This window comes from Triticum urartu, chromosome 5 (genome assembly GCF_003073215.2).
Source record: "Triticum urartu cultivar G1812 chromosome 5, Tu2.1, whole genome shotgun sequence".
NCBI classification, from domain to species: Eukaryota; Viridiplantae; Streptophyta; class Magnoliopsida; order Poales; family Poaceae; genus Triticum; species Triticum urartu.
The window spans coordinates 248,935,750-248,958,205 of record NC_053026.1 but is presented as its reverse complement, the minus strand read 5'-3'; the positions used below and the strand labels follow the sequence as shown (position 1 = coordinate 248,958,205).

General features: G+C 51.4%; 1 protein-coding gene and 1 long non-coding RNA gene across 2 annotated transcripts; one reads left to right on the top strand and one right to left on the bottom strand.

Moving 5' to 3' along the window:
* Window positions 1-279: 279 nt before the first annotated feature.
* On the bottom strand, window positions 280-22,156 carry LOC125508502 (aspartate carbamoyltransferase, chloroplastic-like). Its single transcript, XM_048673232.1, has 5 exons — window positions 21,630-22,156; window positions 14,931-15,070; window positions 13,563-13,736; window positions 13,219-13,455; window positions 280-662 (listed from the first exon to the last, which is right to left on the bottom strand). Exons 1-5 carry the CDS (start codon window positions 22,045-22,047, stop codon window positions 555-557), a joined length of 1,077 nt encoding a protein of 358 aa, XP_048529189.1. The 5' UTR covers window positions 22,048-22,156; the 3' UTR covers window positions 280-554.
* LOC125508503 lies at window positions 3,881-5,252 on the top strand. The gene is made up of 2 exons (XR_007283544.1): window positions 3,881-4,753; window positions 4,867-5,252. It is a non-coding gene; the product is annotated as an uncharacterized LOC125508503 (long non-coding RNA).
* Window positions 22,157-22,456: the final 300 nt, after the last annotated feature.

Sequence of the window (22,456 nt, the reverse complement as noted above, 5' to 3'; positions counted from 1 at the left end):
TATGGGGTACAAAAAAGACCCAGGACGGTTCTTGGGTTCCCAAATTATGGAAGTTCAACATTTTGGAAGTTTGCAAACTTTGAACATGTGAATTCTGAAAGGTGAGTGATATATTTCTAACCAAGAGTAACTCAAATAGTTGTCTCAAACTTGTTTGTGAGAAGTAGACTTGAACCATGCAGCCAGAAGCAAAAGCAACTTGAGGTAAAAGCTGTCGAGCTTCAGCAAGCCAAAACAGCAGAGTGTCCATCAGCAAATGAGGAAGCAAACATGGCTGCCTTTTTGTACTGGACCATAATCAGCAAGTGAATTTCGTAGGTAAAATATAATTTTCTTTTCGAACATTGCATTCCATCCTGGGGAAAAGGATGTTCCACATAATAACAGAGAATATTCCTATGGAGCATGTATCATACAATCATTGCTTTATTCTTGCAAGGATCCAACTTTCTTATACCTTGCACAGCACCGAACAGTTGAACTTGGAGCCAATGATTAAGACTACATTTCTGATCCTTTGACATCGCAAAGCTCACGCACCAGGAAAAAGAATGTCAATGGCCAACAAGCAGAAGTTTGAGCAGTGCCATCCTTATGTAGAGGCCATTCTTAGCCTGCCTAAAATATGCAGCCCTTGGATCACTATCAACATCTACTGTGATCTGCAAAACGACAAACATTGAATCCTGCACATTCCAATTTGACACGAGCTAGGAACCAATTAAACCCATGTATCACTATGATACAATACCCAAGCAACCAAGAAATAACATGTCAACTGCCACGAACGTTGATTCCTTCAGAGAAATGAAGGAAATCATAGGTGATTCTCATGAAAAGATAACTTTCACATTGTTAGGTAATTAGTACATGTTGCTGCTCGGATGTGGAAACATCACAGCTGAACAACTTTCCAAGACACCCCCCCCCCCCCAAAATTGGTACAGTACGGCTTCTATCTCTTGGAACTCGATGTTGTTGATCCACCAAGAGGTTGACAGGGGTGTTTATATTTATAGCCATGTACAGCATCTGTATTTTCCCCATAGTATAAAAGGCTTTGTGCATATTTCCCTCAAACATACGTGTATAATATACCTATGGGCCCATGGGAATACAAGTTGCTACTTCCTTAACACCAAGAACTGCTTTTGGCTAACCAATTCCCGAGCTCAGAATGGATTCGTGACAGAAAAATGGACCAGTATACTCCATACTGAAGGAGAACTCATTATAATATTTATCTGCCAACTCCGCCTATGTTGTCTCAACATAGCCGGTCCCAATACCGGGTAAAGGAGGAGGGTTGTGATAGGCTTGGCGAGCCAATGTAAAAACTCAGCCACTCTTATGAAGATGAAACCCAAAAGATTTTCGTTGGGCGTAACCCTCTCAGCGACGCGCCACATCGGAACCCGCGTGTGGTGGCAAATGGGCAAGGGCCGGGCCGTCACCCCCTGGTGGCGCGCCGTATCTTGATCCGGATACGGTGGCAAGTGAGCGAGGATCGGGTCATCGCATCCTTAGGGCGTGTTCGGTAGTTCACCACGGCTGCAAAATCCTCAACTCCGTCGCCCAGATCCAGCAGCCAGCTTCCCACCTAAACTCCTGGATCGACCAATCTGTTCGGTGCGGCAGCTTCTCGCAGCCAGCGATCAACAAGGCCAAAAGGCCAGAAAGTGTTTATTCGGCCCATTTTGACAGGCTTCGTTTCTCTGTGGCCTGGGTATACGTGGGCTACTGACCAAATTGGAAGAGGTGGACGGGGAGGCGAGGGAGCTCGATTGACGACAGAGAAGCTCGTCGCTGATGGTCAGTGGTCGAATCGCGGCGGCGAAGCTCGATTCACTGAAGAGAATCTCGTCGCTGACGGCGGCGGACCTGGTCGACGACGGTGGCGGAAGAGGGCGAGCAGGGGCGGGGAAGGGGGAAGAGGAGTCGCGGGTGTGGAGGACTGGAGGGGCTCGAGCATGGGTCACGACGGTGGAGAGCGCGGCCGCCGGCGGTCAAGGTGCTTTGCGCCATCGCCTGCTGCGTGCGGCGGCTAGGGTTGGGGAGGGGGAAGAGGAGTCGCAGGTGCATAGGACTGGAGGGGCTCGAGCGTGGCGGGTCCATCAATCACTTCGCGGTTGCACAGTCACGTAATTCTTTCCAAATCCCGCTTCCCAATTTCCTCAAAGCCAGGTTTTCCCAACTCCGTCGCTCCGTGGATTTTACACGCAGATACGAGCCAGCTTCTCGTTCCAAAATCCAGGAGTGGACCCGTTCGGCTGGACTCCACGGCCGGAAATGTGGATTTGAGAAGCCAGACAACTACCAAACACGCCCTTAGTGGCGCGCTACATCGGCGCCCGGATATAGTGGAAAATGAGCAAGGGTCTTCGCATTTGACTCGACGAGTGCGAAGGGTAAGGAAGCTAGCCGAGCCTAGGAGGATTCGCTTAGGTAGCTGGAACGTAGGGTCTCTGACAGGGAAGCTTCGAGAGCTAGTTGATGCAGTGGTGAGGAGAGGTGTTGATATCCTTTGCGTCTAAGAAACCAAATGGAGGGGACAGAAGGCGAAGGAGGTGGAGGATACCGGCTTCAAGCTATGGTACACAGGGACGGCCGCAAACAGAAATGGCGTAGGCATCTTGATCAACAAGAGCCTCAAGTATGGAGTGGTAGACGTCAAGAGACGTGGGCACCGGATTATCCTGGTCAAGCTGGTAGTTGGGGACTTAGTTCTCAATGTTATCAGCACGTATACCTCGCAAGTAGGTCACAATGAGAACACCAAGAGGGAGTTCTGGGAAGGCCTGGAAGACATGGTTAGGAGTGTACCGATTGGCGAGAAGCTCTTCATAGGAGGAGACCTCAATGGCCACGTGGGTACATCTAACACAGGTTTTGAAGGGGCGCATGGGGGGTTTGGCTATGGCATCAGGAATCAAGAAGGAGAAGATGTCTTAAGTGCTCTAGCCTAAGACATGATTGTAGCTAACACCCTCTTTAGAAAGAGAGAACCACATCTGGTGACTTTTAGTAGTGGCCAACACTCTAGCCAGATTGATTTCATCCTCTCGATAAGAGAAGATAAGCATGCGTTCCTAGACTGTAAGGTGATACCTGCAGAAAGTGTTGTACCTCAGCATAAGCTGGTGGTTGCTAACTTCCGCTTTCGGATTCGTGTCCAGCGGGATAAGCGTGCCAGTCACTAGAACGAAGTGGTGGAAGCTCAAGGGAGAGGTAGCTCAGGCGTTCAAGGAGAGGGTCATTAAGGAGGGCCCTTGGGAGGAAGGAGGGGATGCGGACAATGTGTAGATGAAGATGGCGACTTGCATTCGTAAGGTGGCCTCAGAGGAGTTTGGAGTGTCCAGGGGAAGGAGAAGCGAAGATAAGGATACCTGGTGGTGGAATGATGACGTCCAGAAGGCGATTAAAGAGAAGAAAGATTGCTTCAGACGCCTATACCTGGATAGGAGTGCAGACAACATAGAGAAGTACAAGATGGCGAAGAAGGCTGCAAAGCGAGTTGTCAGTGAAGCAAGGGGTCGGGCATATGAGGACCTCTACCAACGGTTCGGCACGAAGGAAGGCGAAAGGGACATCTATAAGATGGACAAGATCCAAGAGAGGAAGACGAGGGATATTGGCCAAGTCAAATGCATCAAGGACGGAGCAGACCAACTCTTGGTAAGGACGAGGAGATTAAGCATAGATGGCGGGAGTACTTCGACAAGCTGTTCAATGAGGAGAATGAGAGTTCTACCATTGAACTGGACGACTCCTTTGATGAGACCAACATGCGTTTTGTGCGGCGAATCCAGGAGTCTGAGGTCAAGGAGGCTTTAAAAAGGATGAAAGGAGGCAAGGCGATGGGCCCTGATTGTATCCCCATTGAGGTGTGGAAAGGCCTCGGGGACACAACGATAGTATGGCTAACCAAGCTTTTCAACCTCATTTTTCGGGCAAACAAGATGCCAGAAGAATGGAGACGGAGTATCTCTACTATTAAAGGGGGATCGAACGTCGTGATGGTTCGACCTCCCCTCGTGGTTCGACACCTCGTTCGATCCCCCCACCTCGTTGAACATGTATCATTGGGCCACCTCCTTCCCACGATCCATCCACGAGACCATGATCGCCTCTCGCGAGAACCGCAACGATCTTTTTACAGCACCTCCCACACTTCCAACCCTCCGGTTTACAAGGGGAAAAAACAAAAAAGAAACAACCCTACCCACGCATGCACGTTTCCTATGCAATCCAGAACTGCCGCTAGACCAGGCAAAATCAACGCACCGGTATGCACACATCTATACATGCACGATCTGCTAGGGCTTCTCCTTATTTCCTAACGACCTGACCATGCATGTTCCTCCTTCCTAGTCATGCTCGCCATCGTGCCAGACGGGAGGCCGCCATGTGCACCGTTTCAATGGTGTTCCTCCTCGAGGAGCGCGTCACTAGCATGACGCGGGCGGGGAAGTGGTGGACGCGCAGGGTTCACGCCTACGTTTGGGGTGGCCATCGCGCTCTACCTCCTGGCCTCTGAACTCACCAGCATCGGTCGCCGCGGCGGCGTTGTCTCTATCGTCTTCATCGAGATGCTCCTGGTGGTCCTCTATAAAGCCCCGAGCCCTGGACAGGGTTGATCGTCGAGGCGGAAGCGGCTGAGGCCCGGAGCCCCCTCGAATTGCCACGACTCATGGAGGAGCAGAAAACAAGCCGGCAGCGTGCCTGAGCTAGGGCAGTGGCGGCTGCAATCCAGGTAGTTTTTTCCCTCATCTCTTATGCTCATTCTCTCTTTGTGGTCTACAAGGGCGTGCTACGGCTGCGCGTACAGACATGGCCATCGCTCTAGCTACATTCATCCCGGTGCAGGACCGCTCGTCTCGGCATCGCAGAATCGCCGGCGAGGGCGCCGGTGACGGCTGCCAGGTGCTCGTGGGGCTACTGAAGGGCGCGGGCGAGGCACATGGTTGATGCTTGGGACAGCTGCGGAGCGGCGTGCGCGAGTGCAGGGCAGGCAGTAGCCAGGGCGGCGGGAGAGGACCTAGGACACGTTGTGTTCATGTAATCATCTTGTTCGTCTCTCCCTTTTGTTCGTCCTGTGTGACTATGTTTTCCTCTTATATCCTGTAGCTCTAACTATGCTTTCCTCTTGCATCCTGTAGCTTTAAGAACGACTTGTGCAGGTAATTTATTTCTGGTCACCAAAACAAGTTTGTTCTTACACTTTGACGTTATGATTTGTCATTATTCACTAACATTGAGAGTACTAATGGGTAGCATGGTATGATCAAGAGAAGGGAATAATTTTCTACAGGTTATTTTGTTAATGATAATGACACGAAATCACCATGAATATTAATATACAGGAGGGAGTACTATTTTATTGGTGTCATTTAATATCTAATTATTTTGTTTCAAATAAAGTACCAAATTTAGTGATTAATTTTTCTTTACCGCGTCATGCACGCATCTCTAATCTTTATGGTGTTGGCTGATGTACATAGACTGTACATGGAACCTTTATGATCTACACTGCCAACTACACCATGTGACAGATTGCTTCAATATAGCTTTTGTCTGCGACGCAAAGAAAATGGTGTGACATGGAGAAGGAAACGAATTGTCTAAGTAATAGAGTTGTCACTTAAGTTTCAGATTCAATTTTAGTCTTTGAAAATTGTTATCTAAAAAATTTATTCATAAAACTTAGAGCTCATAGAACTTCTATGATACGCCCTAAATAAATAATGTATTCGCTATAACCAAACTGATCAAATTATATTATACTCCAAAGTAAAGCACATCAAACATTGATAGTGCAATAATTTGATCGGTAACATCTCTCCCGTGGCAACGCACGAGTATTCGACTAGTATTAGTACCAATCTGCAAGAACAAGGGGGTGTTCAGAGTTGTACTAATTACCGAATTAAGCTGATGAGCCATACAATGAAGCTATGGGAGAGAGTCATTGAGCACCGCTTAAGAAGAATGACAAGCGTGACCAAAAAATCGGTTTGGTTTCATGCATGGGAGGTCGACCATGGAAGCCATTTTCTTGGTACGACAACTTATGGAGAGATACAAGGAGCAAAAGAAGGACTTGCATATGGTGTTCATTGACTTGGAGAAGGCCTATGATAAGATATCGCAGAATGTCATGTGGTGGGCCTTAGAGAAACACAAAGTCCCAGCAAAGTACATTACCCTCATCAAGGACATGTATGATAATGTTGTGTCAAGTGCTCGAACAAGTGATGTCAACACTGACGACTTCCCGATTAAGATAGGACTGCATCAGGGGTCAGCTCTGAGCCCTTATGTGATGGATGAGGTCACAAGGGATATACAAGGAGATATCCCATGGTGTATTCTCTTTGCGGATGATGTGGTGCTAGTTGACGATAGTCGGACGGGGGTAAATAGGAAGTTAGAGTTATGGAGACAAACCTTGGAATCGAAAGGGTTTAGGCTTAGTAGAACTAAAACCGAGTACATGATGTGTCGTTTCAGTACTACTACGTGTGAGGAGGAGGTTAGCCTTGATGGGCAGGTGGTACCTCAGAAGGACACCTTTCGATATTTGGGGTCAATGCTGCAGGAGGATGGGGGTATTGATGAAGATGTGAACCATCAAATCAAAGCCGGATGGATGAAGTGGCGCCAAGCTTTTGGCATTCTCTGTGACAAGAGAGTGCCACAAAAGCTAAAAGGCAAGTTCTACAAGACGACTATTCGACCCGTAATGTTGTACGGCGCTGAGTGTTGGCCGACTAAAAGGCGACATGTTCAACAATTAGGTGTGGCGGAGATGCGTATGTTGAGATGGATGTGTGGCCACACGAGGAAGAATAGAGTCCGGAATGATAATATACGAGATTTGGGGTAGCACCAATTGAAGAGAAGCTTGTCCAACATCGTCTGAGATGGTTTAGGCATATTCAGGGCAGGCCTCCAGAAGCTCCAGTGCATAGCGGACGGCTAAAGCATGCGGAGAATGTCAAGAGAGGTCGGGGTAGACCGAATTTGACATGGGAGGAATCCGTTAAGAGAGACCTGGAGGATTGGAGTATCACCAAAGAACTAGCTATGGACAGGGGTGCGTGGAAGCTTGCTATCCATGTGCCAGAGCCATGAGTTGGTCGCGAGATCTTATGGGTTTCACCTCTAGCCTACCCCAACTTGTTTGGGACTAAAGGCTTTGTTGTTGTTGTTGTTGTACACCAAGCCATATCATTTGGCATAGTATAAGCGGCTTTTGATGGATAAGTCTGTGTACTAGGGTCGTTGTGGGGCTGCAGCACATGGTCCTTGTGGCAGTTAGGATAGAGTTCCTGACCATCAAGGACTGGCAGTTAGGATAGCATCTTAGACTGGCATCTTAGACTGGCATCTTAGCAGCATCTCAGCATATGCTTGGCTGGCTAGCAGCCTATAAGTATGTATCCCCAACCCCTCAGGTTGGCATGGCATTGTGTGAGAAATAAACCAACGAAAATTGTCCCAACTCTCCTAGTGTCATCCACAACTATCAATGCTCAGGTTCAAAGGTCTAACAAGTGGTATCAGAGCCTCGTTATCTTGTACCCTGAGCATTTCCTGTGAGAAGCCTAAGTCGGTAGCAGCAGCTGCTCCGTCTGCCTCTGGTTATCTTCCTCCCTCCGGACTGTCGAGCAGCAGTTCGTCTTCAACAGCCTCCTCTTCACGCAACAGCCCCCCTGCAGTGAGCCATGTCTGCAGGTCGCTCTCAACACACGGCTACCTCGAGCATACGGCGCCGGCAGGAGGCCGAGCGCGACGTGGCAGAGGAGCGTGAGCGAGCGGCTATAGCAACAGCTGCTGCGGCAGCAAGGGTGTCGAGGCTGGCTGCAGCGGAGCTGGAAGTGGCCAGAGCGGAGGTAGAAGCAGCCAGGGCGGAGGTAGAAGCAGCAGCAGCACGTGAGGCTACGGCGGATGCCAAGGCACTCCGCGGCGGCTCCGGCAGCTCCAACAGCTCCGCGCCTGCGGACGACGGCGCTGACGCAGACCGCGCCAAAGTGGCGCAAGAGCGAATGGCGCAGTGGGCAGCCGTGCACGCCCGCGCTCCAGGTGGAGGTGCGCACCGCGACGGCGGCTGCAACGACCAGGACCGCGGCCTCTACGAGGTCCGGACTGTGGTCAGGGATGTTGGTCCCAGTGCTGGGTGGCCTACCCTCACTAAAACCAACTACGTCGAGTGGGCCGGGATCATGAAGATCAGGCAATCCAGGACAGCAACGTCGACCACCAAGAGGACCGACGGGCGCTGGACGCCCTCATCGCCACAGTCCCGCCCGAAATGCAATTCTCGCTTTCCAGCTAGCGGACTGCCAAGGAAGCTTGGGACGCCATCGCCGCGGCACGCATCGACAGCGACCGTGCTCGCAAGTCCACTCTGCAGGCACTTCGTAAGGAGTGGGAGAGCCTGGGTTTCAAGCCAGGTGAGGACGTTGATGACTTTGCTCTCCGTCTCAACACTCTGCTGCAGAAGTTGGTGAAGTTTGGTGATGCCACCTACACCGAGGAGAGAGCTGTCGAGAAGCTCTTTCGGTGCATCCCTGAGAAGTACAAGCAGATGGCTCGGTCGATCGAGTCTTTGCTGGACCTCTCCACGATGACAATCGAGGAGGTGATAGGTCGCCTCAAGGTCGTCGACACCGACGAGCCACATCCTTCCTCGGGGCCCGTCACCACCGGCGGGAAGCTGCTCCTAACTCAGGAGCCGTGGGATGCCAGCCTTGGTGACAGGAAGAAGGGGGAGCCTTCTTCCACGACGGGCGGCCGCAAGCATGGCAAGCAGCGTAAGACGCGAAGAGGCCCCCCAGGCAGGGCAGAAGGACGTGCCGAAGGTGACGCCCGCGGAGGCGCCAAGGACGGCGCCGCTGGCAAGCCCAAGCCGGCACAAGACAACAGTTGCCACAACTGTGGCCGGTTTGTCCATTGGGCCAATGAGTGTCGGCAACCACGACAAGGCCAGGCTCACGTCGCACAGGCGAAGGAGGAGGAGACGGCTCTGTTCATGGCGCGTGCAAGCATTGGGCTATCTTCAGCGACACCAGTCGCAAAAGCTCTCATCCACCTCGACGAGCCAAAAGCACACGCCCTTCTCGGAGATGGCTCCGGGAAAGACAAGACTACGGGGTGGTGCCCCGACACCGGCGCCACCCACCACATGACCGGTCGAAGGGAATTCTTTGCCAAGCTCGACTCCGATGCGCGAGGCTCCGTCAAGTTTGGGGATGCCTCCGTTGTGGAAATTAAGGGCGTCGGCTCCGTCATCTTCACCACCAAGACGAGAGAACACCGGCTGCTCACCGATGTCTACTACATCCCCGCGCTAAGGAACTCCATCAGCTTGGGACAGCTGGATGAGAACGGCTCACGCGTGCTGATTAAGCATGGGGTCCTACGCATCTGGGATCGCCAGGGTCGCCTTCTCGCCAAGGTACCCAGAGGTGAAAATCAACTTTACGTCCTTGATGTGCAGGTGGCACAACCGGTCTGTCTCGTTGTCCGTCGGGACGACGAGGCGTGGCAATGGCATGAGCGCTTTGGGCACCTTCATTTTGAGGCCTTGAAGCGTCTAAGTGCCAAGGAGATGGTACGAGACCTGCCATGCCTCGACCATGTGGAGCAGTTCTGCGACATCTGCGTACTGACGAAGCAGAGACAACTCCCCTTTCCCCAACAGGCGAGTTTTCGGGCCAAGGAGAAGCTGGAGCTCGTGCACGGAGATTTGTGCGGCCCGGTGATGCCAGCCACACCAGGAGGTCGACGCTACTTCCTGCTGCTCGTCGACGATCTCTCTCGCTACATGTGGGCGATGATTCTCGGCAGCAAGGGAGAAGCGGCGGATACAGGCGCGCGCAGGTTGGTGTGGAGGCGGAGAGCGGCCGCAAATTGCGCGTGTTGCGCATTGACAACGGCGGCAAATTCACGGCAGCTGAATTCGCGTCGCACTGCGCCGATGAGGACATCCAGCGCCACTACTCCGCGCCGTACAGCCCGCAGCAAAACGGAGTCGTCGAGCGGCGCAACCAGACGGTTGTGGGGATGGCTCGGGCTCTCCTCAAGCAGAGAGGGATGCCGGCTGTTTTCTAGGGAGAGGCGGTGCTGACGGCCGTCTACATCCTCAACCGCTCGCCTACTAAGGCACTCGACGGCAGGACACCGTACGAGGCCTGGCATGGGCGGGGAGCCGGCAGTCTCCCATTTGCGGGTCTTTGGCTGTCTTGCGTTCGCTAAGGAGCTCGGCCACATCGGCAAGCTCGACGACAGGAGCACTCCGGGAGTCTTCATCGGCTACGCGGAGGGCTCAAAGGCCTACCGCATCCTCGACCCAAAGACACAGCGTGTGCGCATGGCGCGAGACGTCGTGTTCAATGAAGGGCGAGGGTGGCAATGGGACAAGGCGGTGGACAACGGCTCGACGCTGACGTATGACGACTTCATTGTCGAGTACGCCCACTTCAAGGAAGCCGGGGGAGCAAGCAGCTCCTCTTCGCCGGGCGCGTCTACCCCGGCCCCCAAAACTGCATCGACTCCGGTGCCTGCTACGCCGACGGCACCACACCTGGCGACGCCACATACTCCAGCCCCGGCAGTCACCACTCCGGGTTCGTCTTCATCAACACCAGCTCACGCAGAGCACAACCCGATGAAGTTCGCTTCCCTGCTCACTCACGACGAGGAGCGTGTCGACACGTGGTATGAAGGCGAACAACTGCGGTATCGCACGATGGATGATCTACTCGGCGACCAGCCGGTGCCGGGACTGATGCCTACGTGACCTGGAGGCGCAGCTACAACTCGCGTGTGAGGACGGCGAACCACGGTCCTTTGCAGAGGCCGAGAGAGATGCAGCATGGCGCGTCGTGATGCAGTTGGAGATGGATGCGGTCGAGCAAAACCGCACCTGGGAGCTCGCTGACCTCCCTCGTGGTCACCACGCAATCACCCTTAAGTGGGTGTTTAAGCTGAAGAGGGATGGAGCCGGCGCCATCATCAAGCACAAGGCTCGCCTGGTGGCCCGAGGTATCTTGCAGCAGGAAGGAGTCGACTTCGACGACGCCTTCGCTCCCGTGGCACGGATGGAGTCCGTACGACTTCTCCTTGCGCTGGCTGCCCAGGAGGGCTGGCGTGTCCATCACATGGATGTCAAGTCGGCATTCCTCAACGGCGACTTGAAGGAGGAAGTCTACGTGCATCAGCCACCGGGATTTGCGATTCCCGGCCAGGAGGGCAAGGTACTCCGCCTGCGCAAGGCTCTCTATGGCCTACGGCAGGCACCTAGGGCGTGGAACGCCAAGCTGGACTCCACGCTAAAGAAGATGGGCTTCGAGCAAAGCCCGCATGAGGCTGCCGTCTACCGACGGGGCAGTGGAGGAAATGCCCTGCTGGTGGGCGTCTATGTTAACGACTTGGTGATCACCGGCACCAAAGATGCAGAGGTGGCGGCGTTCAAGGAAGACATGAAGGCCACCTTCCAGATGAGTGATCTGGGGCTCCTCTCCTTCTATCTAGGGATTGAGGTGCACCAGGACCACTCCGGGATCGCGCTTCGACAGTCCGCCTACGCCAAGCGCATCGTTGAGCTAGCTGGGCTCACCGACTGCCACCCAGCTCTCACTCCGATGGAGGAGAGGCTGAAACTGAGCCGCGACAGCACGACGGAGGAAGTGGATGCTACGCAGTACCGACGCCTTGTGGGGAGCCTTCGCTACCTCACCCACACACGGACGGACTTGGCATTCTCCGTCGACTATGTCAGCCGGTTCATGGAGCGACCGACGTCGGAACACCAGCAGGCAGTGAAGAGGATCGTCCGCTATGTAGCAGGGACCCTCGACCACGGCCTCCACTACCCTAGGTGCCCGGGGGCGGCACACTTCGTCGGGTACAGCGACAGCGACCACGCCGGCGACATCGACACCAGCAAGAGCACGAGCGGGATCCTCTTCTTCCTCGGCAAGTGTCTTGTGAGCTGGCAATTAGTCAAGCAGCAGGTGGTGGCCCTGTCCAGCTGTGAGGCTGAGTACATGGCGGCCTCCACCGCCTGCACTCAGGCGCTCTGGCTCGCTCGACTGCTTCTCGTTCAAGACACCAGAACGGTGCAGCTCCTGGTGGACAGCAAGTCCGCCATGGCCCTGGCAAAGAACCCCGTGTTCCACGAACGGAGCAAGCACATCTGACTGAGGTATCACTTCATCCGCAGCTGTGTGGAAGAAGGGAGCATCGAGGCGAGCTACATCAACACCACGGACCAGCTCGCAGACCTGCTCACCAAGCCTCTTGGGAGGGTCAAGTTCCTCGAGCTTTGCTCCAGGATCGGGATGATTCAACTCTCCCACAAGACAACGTACAAGACTTAGGGGGAGAATGATGGATAAGTCTGTGTACTAGGGTCGTTGTGGGGCTGCAGCACATGGTCCTTGTGGCAGTTAGGATAGAGTTCCTGACCATCAAGGACTGGCAGTTAGGATAGCATCTTAGACTGACATCTTAGACTAGCATCTTAGACTGGCATCTTAGCAACATCTCAGCATATGCTTGGCTGGCTAGCAGCCTATAAGTATGTATCCCCAACCCTCAGGTTGGCATGGCATTGTGTGAGAAATAAACCAACGAAAATTGTCCCAACTCTCCTAGTGTCATCCACAACTATCAATGCTCAGGTTCAAAGGTCTAACAGCTTTCTGAATATTTCCCTCACTCATACGTGTATAATATACCTATGGTCACATGGGAATCCAAGTTGCTACTTGCTTAATATCAAGAACTACTTTTGGCTAACCAATTCCCGAGCTCCGAATGGATTGGTCATAACTAAATTGACCAGTATACTACACCAAGCCATATCATTTGACATGGTAACTACCTTCGTTCACAAATATAAGATGTTCTAACTTTTTTCTGAATCGGATGTTTATAGACATGTTTTAGTGTGTTTGTTCAGTCATTTCAGTCCCTATGTAGTCCATATTGAAATATCCAAAACATCTCATATTTGTGAACAGAGAGAGTACTAATTAGACATAACAGATTACTTCAGCACCCCAATTCAAAGACTCGTTAAATATTGGATTAAGCCTTTGACAATCAAAAACTCCCCAGTGACACAACGGGATTGAGATGCAACATAAGGTGACACTCATAATAATAAACAATCATTTCTGCGATGTATGTGAAAGGATAACTGCTGACCTCATCCAGCCTTGGAAGGGGATGCATGATAACAGCATGCTTTGGCAGCACACCTAAAACCTTCTTATCCACAATATATTTCCCACGAGCTGCCTCATAGTGATCGATCCTCTCTCCGAATCTTTCTTTTTGAATGCGTGTTTGATAAATTACATCACACCTGGATGCCACATCCAATAAATCTGAACTTTCTTCCCATTCAACACCTTGTGAAGTTAAGTACTCCTTAATATCATCCTTTGAACAAGAAGAAATACAAACAACAATCCATTTATTCCATCGGACTACAATAGAATTCAAAAGAAAAGAGGCCAGACAATATTAATTATTGGGGATAAAAGTACCTTCATTTTTACAACATCTGGAGATACGAAGTATATCTTAATGTTCTGGTACTTAGCGATCAAATAGGCCAGAGAACGAACAGTTCTCCCATTGGCAAGGTCTCCAACCAAACCAAGTTTGATTCCATCTAGCCTACCAATCTCTCTCTTTATTGTATATACATCCAACAAAGCCTGAATGAAAGAATGAACATATCAACTACAAAGAATGCAAAAGTGGTACTTCAGCATGATGTAACAACAGAAAGTAGATTCCAATGAGCACAAACAAACTATATTTACCAACATGATGAATTAGACAAAGAGGTGGTGGACGAACTAATGGGTAATGGGCACAAACAATTAGCTGAAAACCCGTTGACTTCCATTCAATATAGAAGGCGTACAGATACACTTTCAGTACATAAGGCGTGCAAGCGAGTTTAATGTATGTTCTCTCTTTCTTTCACAATTTATCTTCCCCCTCAAATCAATATTTACGAGCAACTATTCTCTCTCGTGATCATAACACATGAATACATGGGTATTGTGGTCATCAACTTCTAGTTTATCGCGGCCGAATAGCCTCTTTAATACATAATCCTGGTCCTTGTTTGTAAAGCGTCCTGCTTTAGACGCTTAGGCGTTGCTTAAGTGATAAGGCGCTCTGGCAGCACCTTAGAAATATGCCCAATTTAGGCGCCGCTTAGGCGTCAGAGCAGGTGATGCTTGCCTTAGGTCTCTTTACCACCTTATAAACAATGATCCTGGTAAAAATACAGTATAAAAAGAAACAAACGGGGATGGGGTTGTCACAGCAGAAATTTGTACGGTGATGCCAACAGAATGAAATTCTGCTCAATTTACACAGAAACCTTCAAAAGTACAGGACAGCACATTGCATATTCCAGAAAGGTTTATAATCCATGACTTGTCGACATTACTATAGATAATTTTATTCTTCCAAATAATATGGCCAATTGGGAAATACTAGGATAGCCTCAACCAAGTGATAGAGGCAGACACAGAAGTGTATCGCTCATTTATACTAACGATTAAAGAAAGGCTGCAGAACTGTCAACAAAATTGCCATCATCACCCTACCATGAAGCATCATTCATCAACTCAATTCTACAAAGAAAGCATGGCAAAACAGAAACTGGATCCAAAATCAGCCTATAGTATGAATTGACAATATCTGATCAACACCTAATACTACCAAAAAAGGGAATGCCATCACATGGTTCACTGACCATTCACTATAGCACCTACCCTCAAATAAAAGTTGCAAATTCCTTGTTAGAAGAACTGTCTTATTCTAAGAATGTGGACATTGCTTCGGTGCTTCCCAATAAAAGGAGCAGGAAGAGTTAGCAACATAATAATTACCTGAGTAGGATGTTGCCCTGGCCCATCACCTGCATTAATAACCGGAATTTCTGCAGTAGCCGCTGCTCTTCTGGCAGCTCCACTTTCAAAATGTCTCAGAACGATAATATCAGAATAACCTTCAACGGTTCTTATGGTATCTGCATTGGTTATACATGGTTTGACATAATGTTTGTTTAAAAAACACGCATTATTTTGAATGGAGTACAAGTAAGAGCATCTCCAGCAGATCACCCAAAAACTCTTTCCCCAATAAGCGGTTATTAGGGCTCTCCCACTAAATTTATTGGGTTTCATAGGTGTACTGCTATAGCAGATCCTCTCCCTCCCTCCCTCCCTCCCTCCCCCTCTCCCTCTCATGTGCATGGAAGATACCAGCGGAGCTCCGGCGACAGGTGGCACGGTGGGGCAGGGGACCAGTGCAGGCAGAGCGGGCAGAGCGGGCGGGCGGCGGCAGGCGGGCGACAAGGTGGCGATGGTGCGGCGGCGGCACTGCGCCAGGCAGCAGCGGTGGCATGGTGTGTTATTACCAACTAGCAAGAGCACAGGGACTCTGATTTGGGAATCAGTTTCTGGTCTGCGATGGATGCAGCTAGCTAGGCTTCACCCCTTATTTATAGGGGAAAGCAACTAGTACAGAACCACCTCAGTGGCTTTCTTACAGCCTAAGACATCTTGACTTGACCCACTTACTTGTAGCCTAAAACACAGGCTTGACTCACTAGCTTACTACCTAGGGAAAAGACTCGACTCATTGACTGACTGCTGCAAGGATTGCTCTTAACAATTCCCCCCCACCCTTGCAAATCAGACTTGAATTGATTTGGACCATCCCAATCCTAGCACACAGCTCATGGAATTTCACCCGCCCTAGTGTTTTCATTAGAATGTCAGCGAGTTGGTCTGTGGTGTTGATGTAGCTGTCGTTGATGACACTCCCATTCACCAAGCAGTCCCCGATGAAATGGTACCGTAAGTCGATATGTTTGCTGCATTATGATAGACCGGGTTCTTGGCCAGCGCCAAGGCGGACTTGTTGTCCCCCATTAGCCCGACTGCCTCGACTTCTCTCCCATGGAGTTCACCAAGCAGCCAAGCCAGCCAAGTCCTTGTGTTGCGGCAGATGTGGCAACCACATACTCTGCCTCACAGGAGGTCAGAGCCACCACTCGTTACTTGAGTGACTGCCAGCTCACCAAATTACTACCAAGAACACCGTGCCACTCGTGCTCACCGGCGAGGTCACTGTCACTTTAACAAATCAGCCGTGTCTCTCCAGTCTTCCGCCTATAGCATAGACCATGGTGGCTGGTGCTAGCGACATAGCGAAGGATGCACTTCACTGTTGTTGCTCCACCACCTGCTCACACGCATTTCTGATTTCCTCCTCCCAATTCTCTGGTAATGTATATCCTCTCAACTAGAATAGGTTCAGTTAGTTAGACTGTTAGCGTTGATGGTGTATGTTACCCTCAACGCTACCCTCCTCACCGTCCGGTTCTCCCGAAGCACAACATGGTGACGCACGACCAACGTGGGATCTTCCTGCCCCGTCGCTACGCCAACCTTTGCTTCCGACTTGATCTCATCGGTTCCCCGCTCGGCTCGTGTTGCCCTGCGTGATCCTCACTGGACTGCGGCCATGCAGGTGGAGCTTGACACCTTGCACGCCAACCAGACTTGGACGCTTGTCCCTTGGTCCCATGGCGCCAACCTCGTCACCATAAAGTGGGTATTCTGTCAGAAGTTTCACCCCGATGGTTCCCTGGACATGGTTCCCTAAACAGGTACAAAGCGAGGTGGATCGTGCGCGGGTTCGCTCAGCCCGCCAGCGCGGACTTCTCGGAGACTTTCTCCCCCGTTGTCAAGTTGGCCTCCACTCGCTTCCTCCATTCACGCGGTCCTACAGGAGTGTATTATGTGTCAACAGCCGACCGGTCGGTTTCGCTGACGCCGCTCACCCCGACGACGTCTGTGTGTTATCTCGTTCCCTCTACGGACTCAAGCAGGCGTCGCGCGCATGGTGCCATCACATTGTTGTGTTCCTCGGCATACTTGGCTTCCGCGCGACAACATCAAACACGTTGTTGTTCATGCTTCATCACGGAGATCATGTAGCCTACCTCCTCCTGTACGTCGATGATATTGTCATCATCGCATCGCACGCTGCTCTTCTTCATGATGTCATCGCCTAGCTGAGTGCCAAATTCCAGTTCAAGGACCTCGGCGCTCTGCATTTCGTCCTCGACATCAATGTCCGCCGCCGCAACGCCCCCGGCTTCTTCCTCCATCAGGAGGAGTACGCTATCGACCTACTTGATCACGTGGGCACGACTTGATCATGTGGGCATGACGGCTGCAGACCGGCCTCCACGCCGGCCGAGGCCAAGCCCAAGCTGTCTGCCGCCGACGGCAAGCCCGCTGATAATGTCACAGCATTATCGGTGTGTGATAATATCTCACTCTGACATCTGCTACACCGTGCAGCAGGTTTGGCAGCACATGCATGCACCTCATGACGTGCACTAGGCGCTCATCAAACAGATACTTCGGTACATCCGCGGCACGCCGGGCTTCGGCCTTCATCTCCGTGCATCCGCCTCCTTCGAGCTCGTTGCGTACACCGACGCCGATTAGGGTCCAGCAGCCGGTCTTTCACACCTTCCTCAAAGCCAATGAACACAGTAGGAGAGCTCCGGTCATTGAGCTTACGCAGGTCCCCAGTTCCTTAACATATGCTAAGCACCCAAAGGTGCGAAGGTAGCGGACAGCCGGCTTGCGGCCGTGCCACGCCTCGTAAGGCGTCTTCGAGCAAGGAATTTGGTGGGAGCACAATTGAGAAGCAAGACAGCAATGCTCACAGCCTCCCCCCAAAATTCAGCTGGCATGCTCCTCTGTTTCAGCAGAGCACATGCCATTGCCACCACCTTCTAGTTCCGCCACTCGACGACACCATTCTGTTGCGGCGTGTAAGGTGCAAGGTGCGGAGAAGTAGCGTTGGGTGCCTTCATCAGCACAATAGACAACACAATAGATAGCAAACTCCGTTTTGGTAAAATCATCGTCATTGTCCATGCGGAACATGCGCAATTTACATCCACTCTAAGCTTCTGCTTCTGCTCGAATTATTTTATGGCATCAGGTGCATTATTCTTGGCAGCCAAGAGCTTCACCCACAAGTAGCGAGTGGTGTCGTCCACCAGCAGCAAGAAGTAGCGCCATCCTCTAGGTGTCGGCAAAGCAGGACTGCAAAGGTCACCATGGACGAGCTCAAGAAGCTCCTATGTGTGGTACCTTGCTTGCTGAGGAAATGTGCCGCAGCCATGCTTAGTGATGACACCCATGTCGCAGAGCTGCTCCCCGTGATCCTGCCATGGCAGCCCGCGTGTCATAGTGAGGTGTCCCATCTTCTCCAATGCGTCAAAATTGAGATGCCAATATCTCTCATCACACCACCAAGTGATGTCGTCATGGCGGGCAGAGAGGCATATTGGGCAGGCCACCTGAAGATGTAGGAGGTAAAGGCAATTCTGGCCATGCCTAACCCAAACAAGGAGTCGACCTTGTTGATCCCAAATTCAAAGCACATCTCTTCTGGTCAGCACACATGCATCGCTCTCATCAAGCTGACCAATGTTGTTGATTGGGTTCTTCAGCCATGGGATGAAGTAAACGCCACTGGGGGCCTTGTGTTCCGTTGTTCTTGCCAGCGAAGATGATGGTGCCAATGCCCCTGATTTCGACGATTTTAGCATCGCCAAATTTGACAGTGCCAGTGACCGTTAGGTCAATTTCAGCAAAGGCATCGCCATGGCCTCTACATGGTTTGTGGCGCCGCTGTCGAGGTACCCGCCCTCGATTCGCTCATCGTCGTTGTTTGTGCCGAGGTAGGCTTTCGCCTTCGGCTCATCGATGTGAAGGGGAGCATGCTCTGGAGCTAGAGTGGTACTATCCTACACCACTATGGCTGAGGCTAGAACAATGTTGTCATGCATCACCATGGCTGAAGTGGAGTGATGTTGTCCTATACCTCCATGGTTGGGGCTGAAGTGACGTTGTCCTGCACCTCTGTTGCTAGGGCTGGAGCGGCACGGACCTGAGCCATGACGAGAGCAGGCTCATCATCTTCCTCTGCTTGGGCCAGGAGAGCCCTGTTTCTCCTAGGCTGCTTGCACTCCTTGGCCCAGCCATGACGCCTACAATTGTGGCATGTGTCATCGTGTGCGCCATCCCTGGGTGCCGCGTGATCATGACCACCTTCTCCACCCTTCTTCCGTTGCGGTCACCATCGATGTTGTACACTGCCGCACGCAGGCCGGGAGTAGCTGCTCCCTTGGCGAACTTTCATCTTCTTCAGCCACTGCTGCTTGGTGAGAAGAAGCCTGTCATGCCCATGTGGAGGCTCCTGCGACTCGAGACGGTTCTACGCCGCCTTCAACCAACCAGTGACCTCTTCAAACAACAACTCAAAGATGTCGAGGAGGATCTCGATCAAAAGAGCAAGCTAGGAGAACTTGAGTGACACAAGTCACAAGAATTTCTCGATGGTTTCAGATTCATCTATCGGTTCTACAAGAGTGGCGAGGCTTGTGACGAGGTTGGTGAGGCGCAGCGCAATGTCGGAGACGGACTCCCTTTCATGGAATGAGATCGTCTCAAATTCCTTCCTCGACTGTTGTGCCTTGCCCTTCCGCACGCGATCCATGCCGACACGCATGGCTCGGACTGCCTCCCAAGCCTCCTGCGCGCTCCGCTTGACAGCCAGGCTGGCCATCATCTCTGGCGGTACCGCGTGCAAGATGGCCTCCAGCGCCATTCGACCTTCCTACAAGTCGTAAGCGCCAAGCTCGATAGCCTCCCGGAGGCCCCGAGCCTGCAGCATGACTTTCATGCGAAGGCTCTATTCGGCGTTGTTCGTTCGTGTCAGCGTCGGGTACTTGCCACCGCCAAGATTCTTAATGACACGCTCAACGACAACCTCGCACGTTCCAACATCACGGTGGCGCGGTTGTCTTGGTGGTGGTGAGGGGGAATGGCACCGTGGCTAGGGAGTTGGACTACGGGCAGCGCCCTGACCTAAAACTAACATCTCTTAGGATCCTCACCTTAATCAGCTCTGATGCTAATTGTTAGCAGCAACTAGCAAGAGCACAGGTGATTCTGATTGGGAACTCAGTTTCTGGGCTGAGATGGATGCAGCTGGCTAGGCTTCACCCCATATTTATAGTTGAAAGCAACTAGTACAGAACCACCTCCATGGCTTTCTTACAGCCTAAGACATCTTGACCCACTGACTTGTAGCCTAAGACACAGTCTTGACTCGCTAGCATAGTACCTAAGGAAAGACTGACTGACTGCTCCAAGGATTACTCTTAACATGGTGGTGGTGCGGCACGGCGGTGGGCGGCGCAGTTTGGCAGTCCGGCAGCGACGTGCGGCAGCGGCGCAGTGGTCGGCGGTGATTGGCAGCGGCCCGCTGACATGGCATGTATTGGAAAAGGTATTGGGAACTTCCACTCTATGTAGAGAGAGGGGGGGGTGGGAATAGGGAATCTGTTGGAGCGTGTTTTCTGTGCAAACTTCCTCTATAAAATGAAATTTTTGGCAAAAGGGAAGCTGCTGGAGATGCTCTAAGAATCCAAAAAAAAAAATCCAGGTATAATCTGGGAAACGTTATTTAAAAAATTAAATAATACTCCCTCTGTAAAGAAATATAAGAGCGTAGATCACTAAAGTAGGATTAATCAACCGTGTGGTCCCTACATCAAAACCAGCAGGAACTGCACATTCATATCATCCAAGAAAAATAAATTCACAATGATTGAAGTAAACTAGTAAGGGTGGCCCTATCTTTTAACAATGGAATTGGATGGACGCAATTATATGAACATGGTAGCCAATCTATAATTAAAGTAGGATGTTCCCAATTGTAGTTCATAATAATTTATATAAGCATGAAGGGGAGCCTTGGCGCAGTGGTAAAGCTGCTGCCTTGTGACCATGAGGTCACGGGTTCAAGTCCTGGAAACAGCCTCTTACAGAAATGTAGGGAAAGGCTGCGTACAATAGACCCAAAGTGGTCGGACCCTTCCCCAGACCCTGCGCAAGCAGGAGCTACATGCACTGGGGCTGCCCAATAATTTATATAAGCATCCACCCCCCACCCCCATCTGTATAGTTCACTCCACACCAGCATGTAAGAATTTACTCAATTGTTAAATAATTAAGGTTGAGAGCCAACTAGTTCCAGTAGCTGACTTTTCTTTGATGGCCTCACCAAACATGGCAGATAACCCATGTTTGTTTCACTGTAAGTCGTATACAGACTACCCAAAATTTTCTACTTTACAGATCCAAGGAAGTGATGATGACCTCCTCAAATAATCTTCACAATAGTTCTAAGGAAATCCCAGGTCCTCAAAGTTTCAAAATTTGCTACAACTCGCAGTTATTGCACAACTAGTGCCTAGTTAAAATCTCACTTGAAAATCAAAACCGATGTTCCTCCATAACCCACAAAATTTGCATTTCCTCACCACCAACCGGCATCGCCCAACCACTACCCATCCTCATTCACTCTCAAAATAACTACAATTAGAATTAAAATTTCAGCTTGTCCATTCCACGTGAAGGTCACCAGGCAGCAATTAGCACAAATGCTCAAGGCAAGGCCTGACAAGATACTTTTAGGCAACTCACCTTCTAGGGTCTCGCCCTTGGCAGCGGACGAGAACTCGCGAGCGTTCTCGGTAGTGAGCACCTCCCCGCCAAGACGGCGCATGGCGGCCTCGAAGGAGAGGCGCGTGCGGGTGGAGGGCTCGTAGAAGAGCGTGGCCATGAGGTACCCCTCAAGGACGCGGCTCCGGAACCCGTGGGAGCTGCGCTCCACGGCCTCCATCTCCCGCGCCACCTCAAAGATCTCATTAAGCGCCTGCCGATCGAACTGCTGCGCCTCGATCACATCTCCGAGTTGCAGGGAAGCCGTGAGGGGCGACGGAGACAGCGAAGCTGGGGCGGCGACCGCGCGGCGGGGATAGGATGAGGAGGGCTTGAGCTGGGGTCTCCACGAGGGGATGGGGAGGTGGGGATGAGGGAGGATGACCCGGATGGCCGCCATGGGGGAGTGACCGGAGCTAGGGTTTAAGGTTTTAGGAGTCGGGGGAGGTTTGCTTTGGTTTGCTTTCCGCCTGACCTTTTTAGACCTGCCGATGATCGGAGAAGAGTAGTACTAGGTCTTTTTTTCTATCTACTAGTCTACTCCTTCCATCTCATATCGTAAGTAGCTTTTTAACACTATGTAGTATGTAGTACTATATTTATTTAGGCGTCCTATTTTATGAATCCACTTAAGTTCGTGCACCCCTCTATCCTGTCGCTGCCATCTGTTGGATTCAAATCCTCCATCTATAGTGCGTTGAAGCAATTCTTGCAATAAGACGCCCGCCTTCAGCCTAGCACACCCACGCGATTTGCAAAAAAGACCCTCACCCCGCGGGCTTGTCTCCCACCTCCGGCCCTCGGATCGT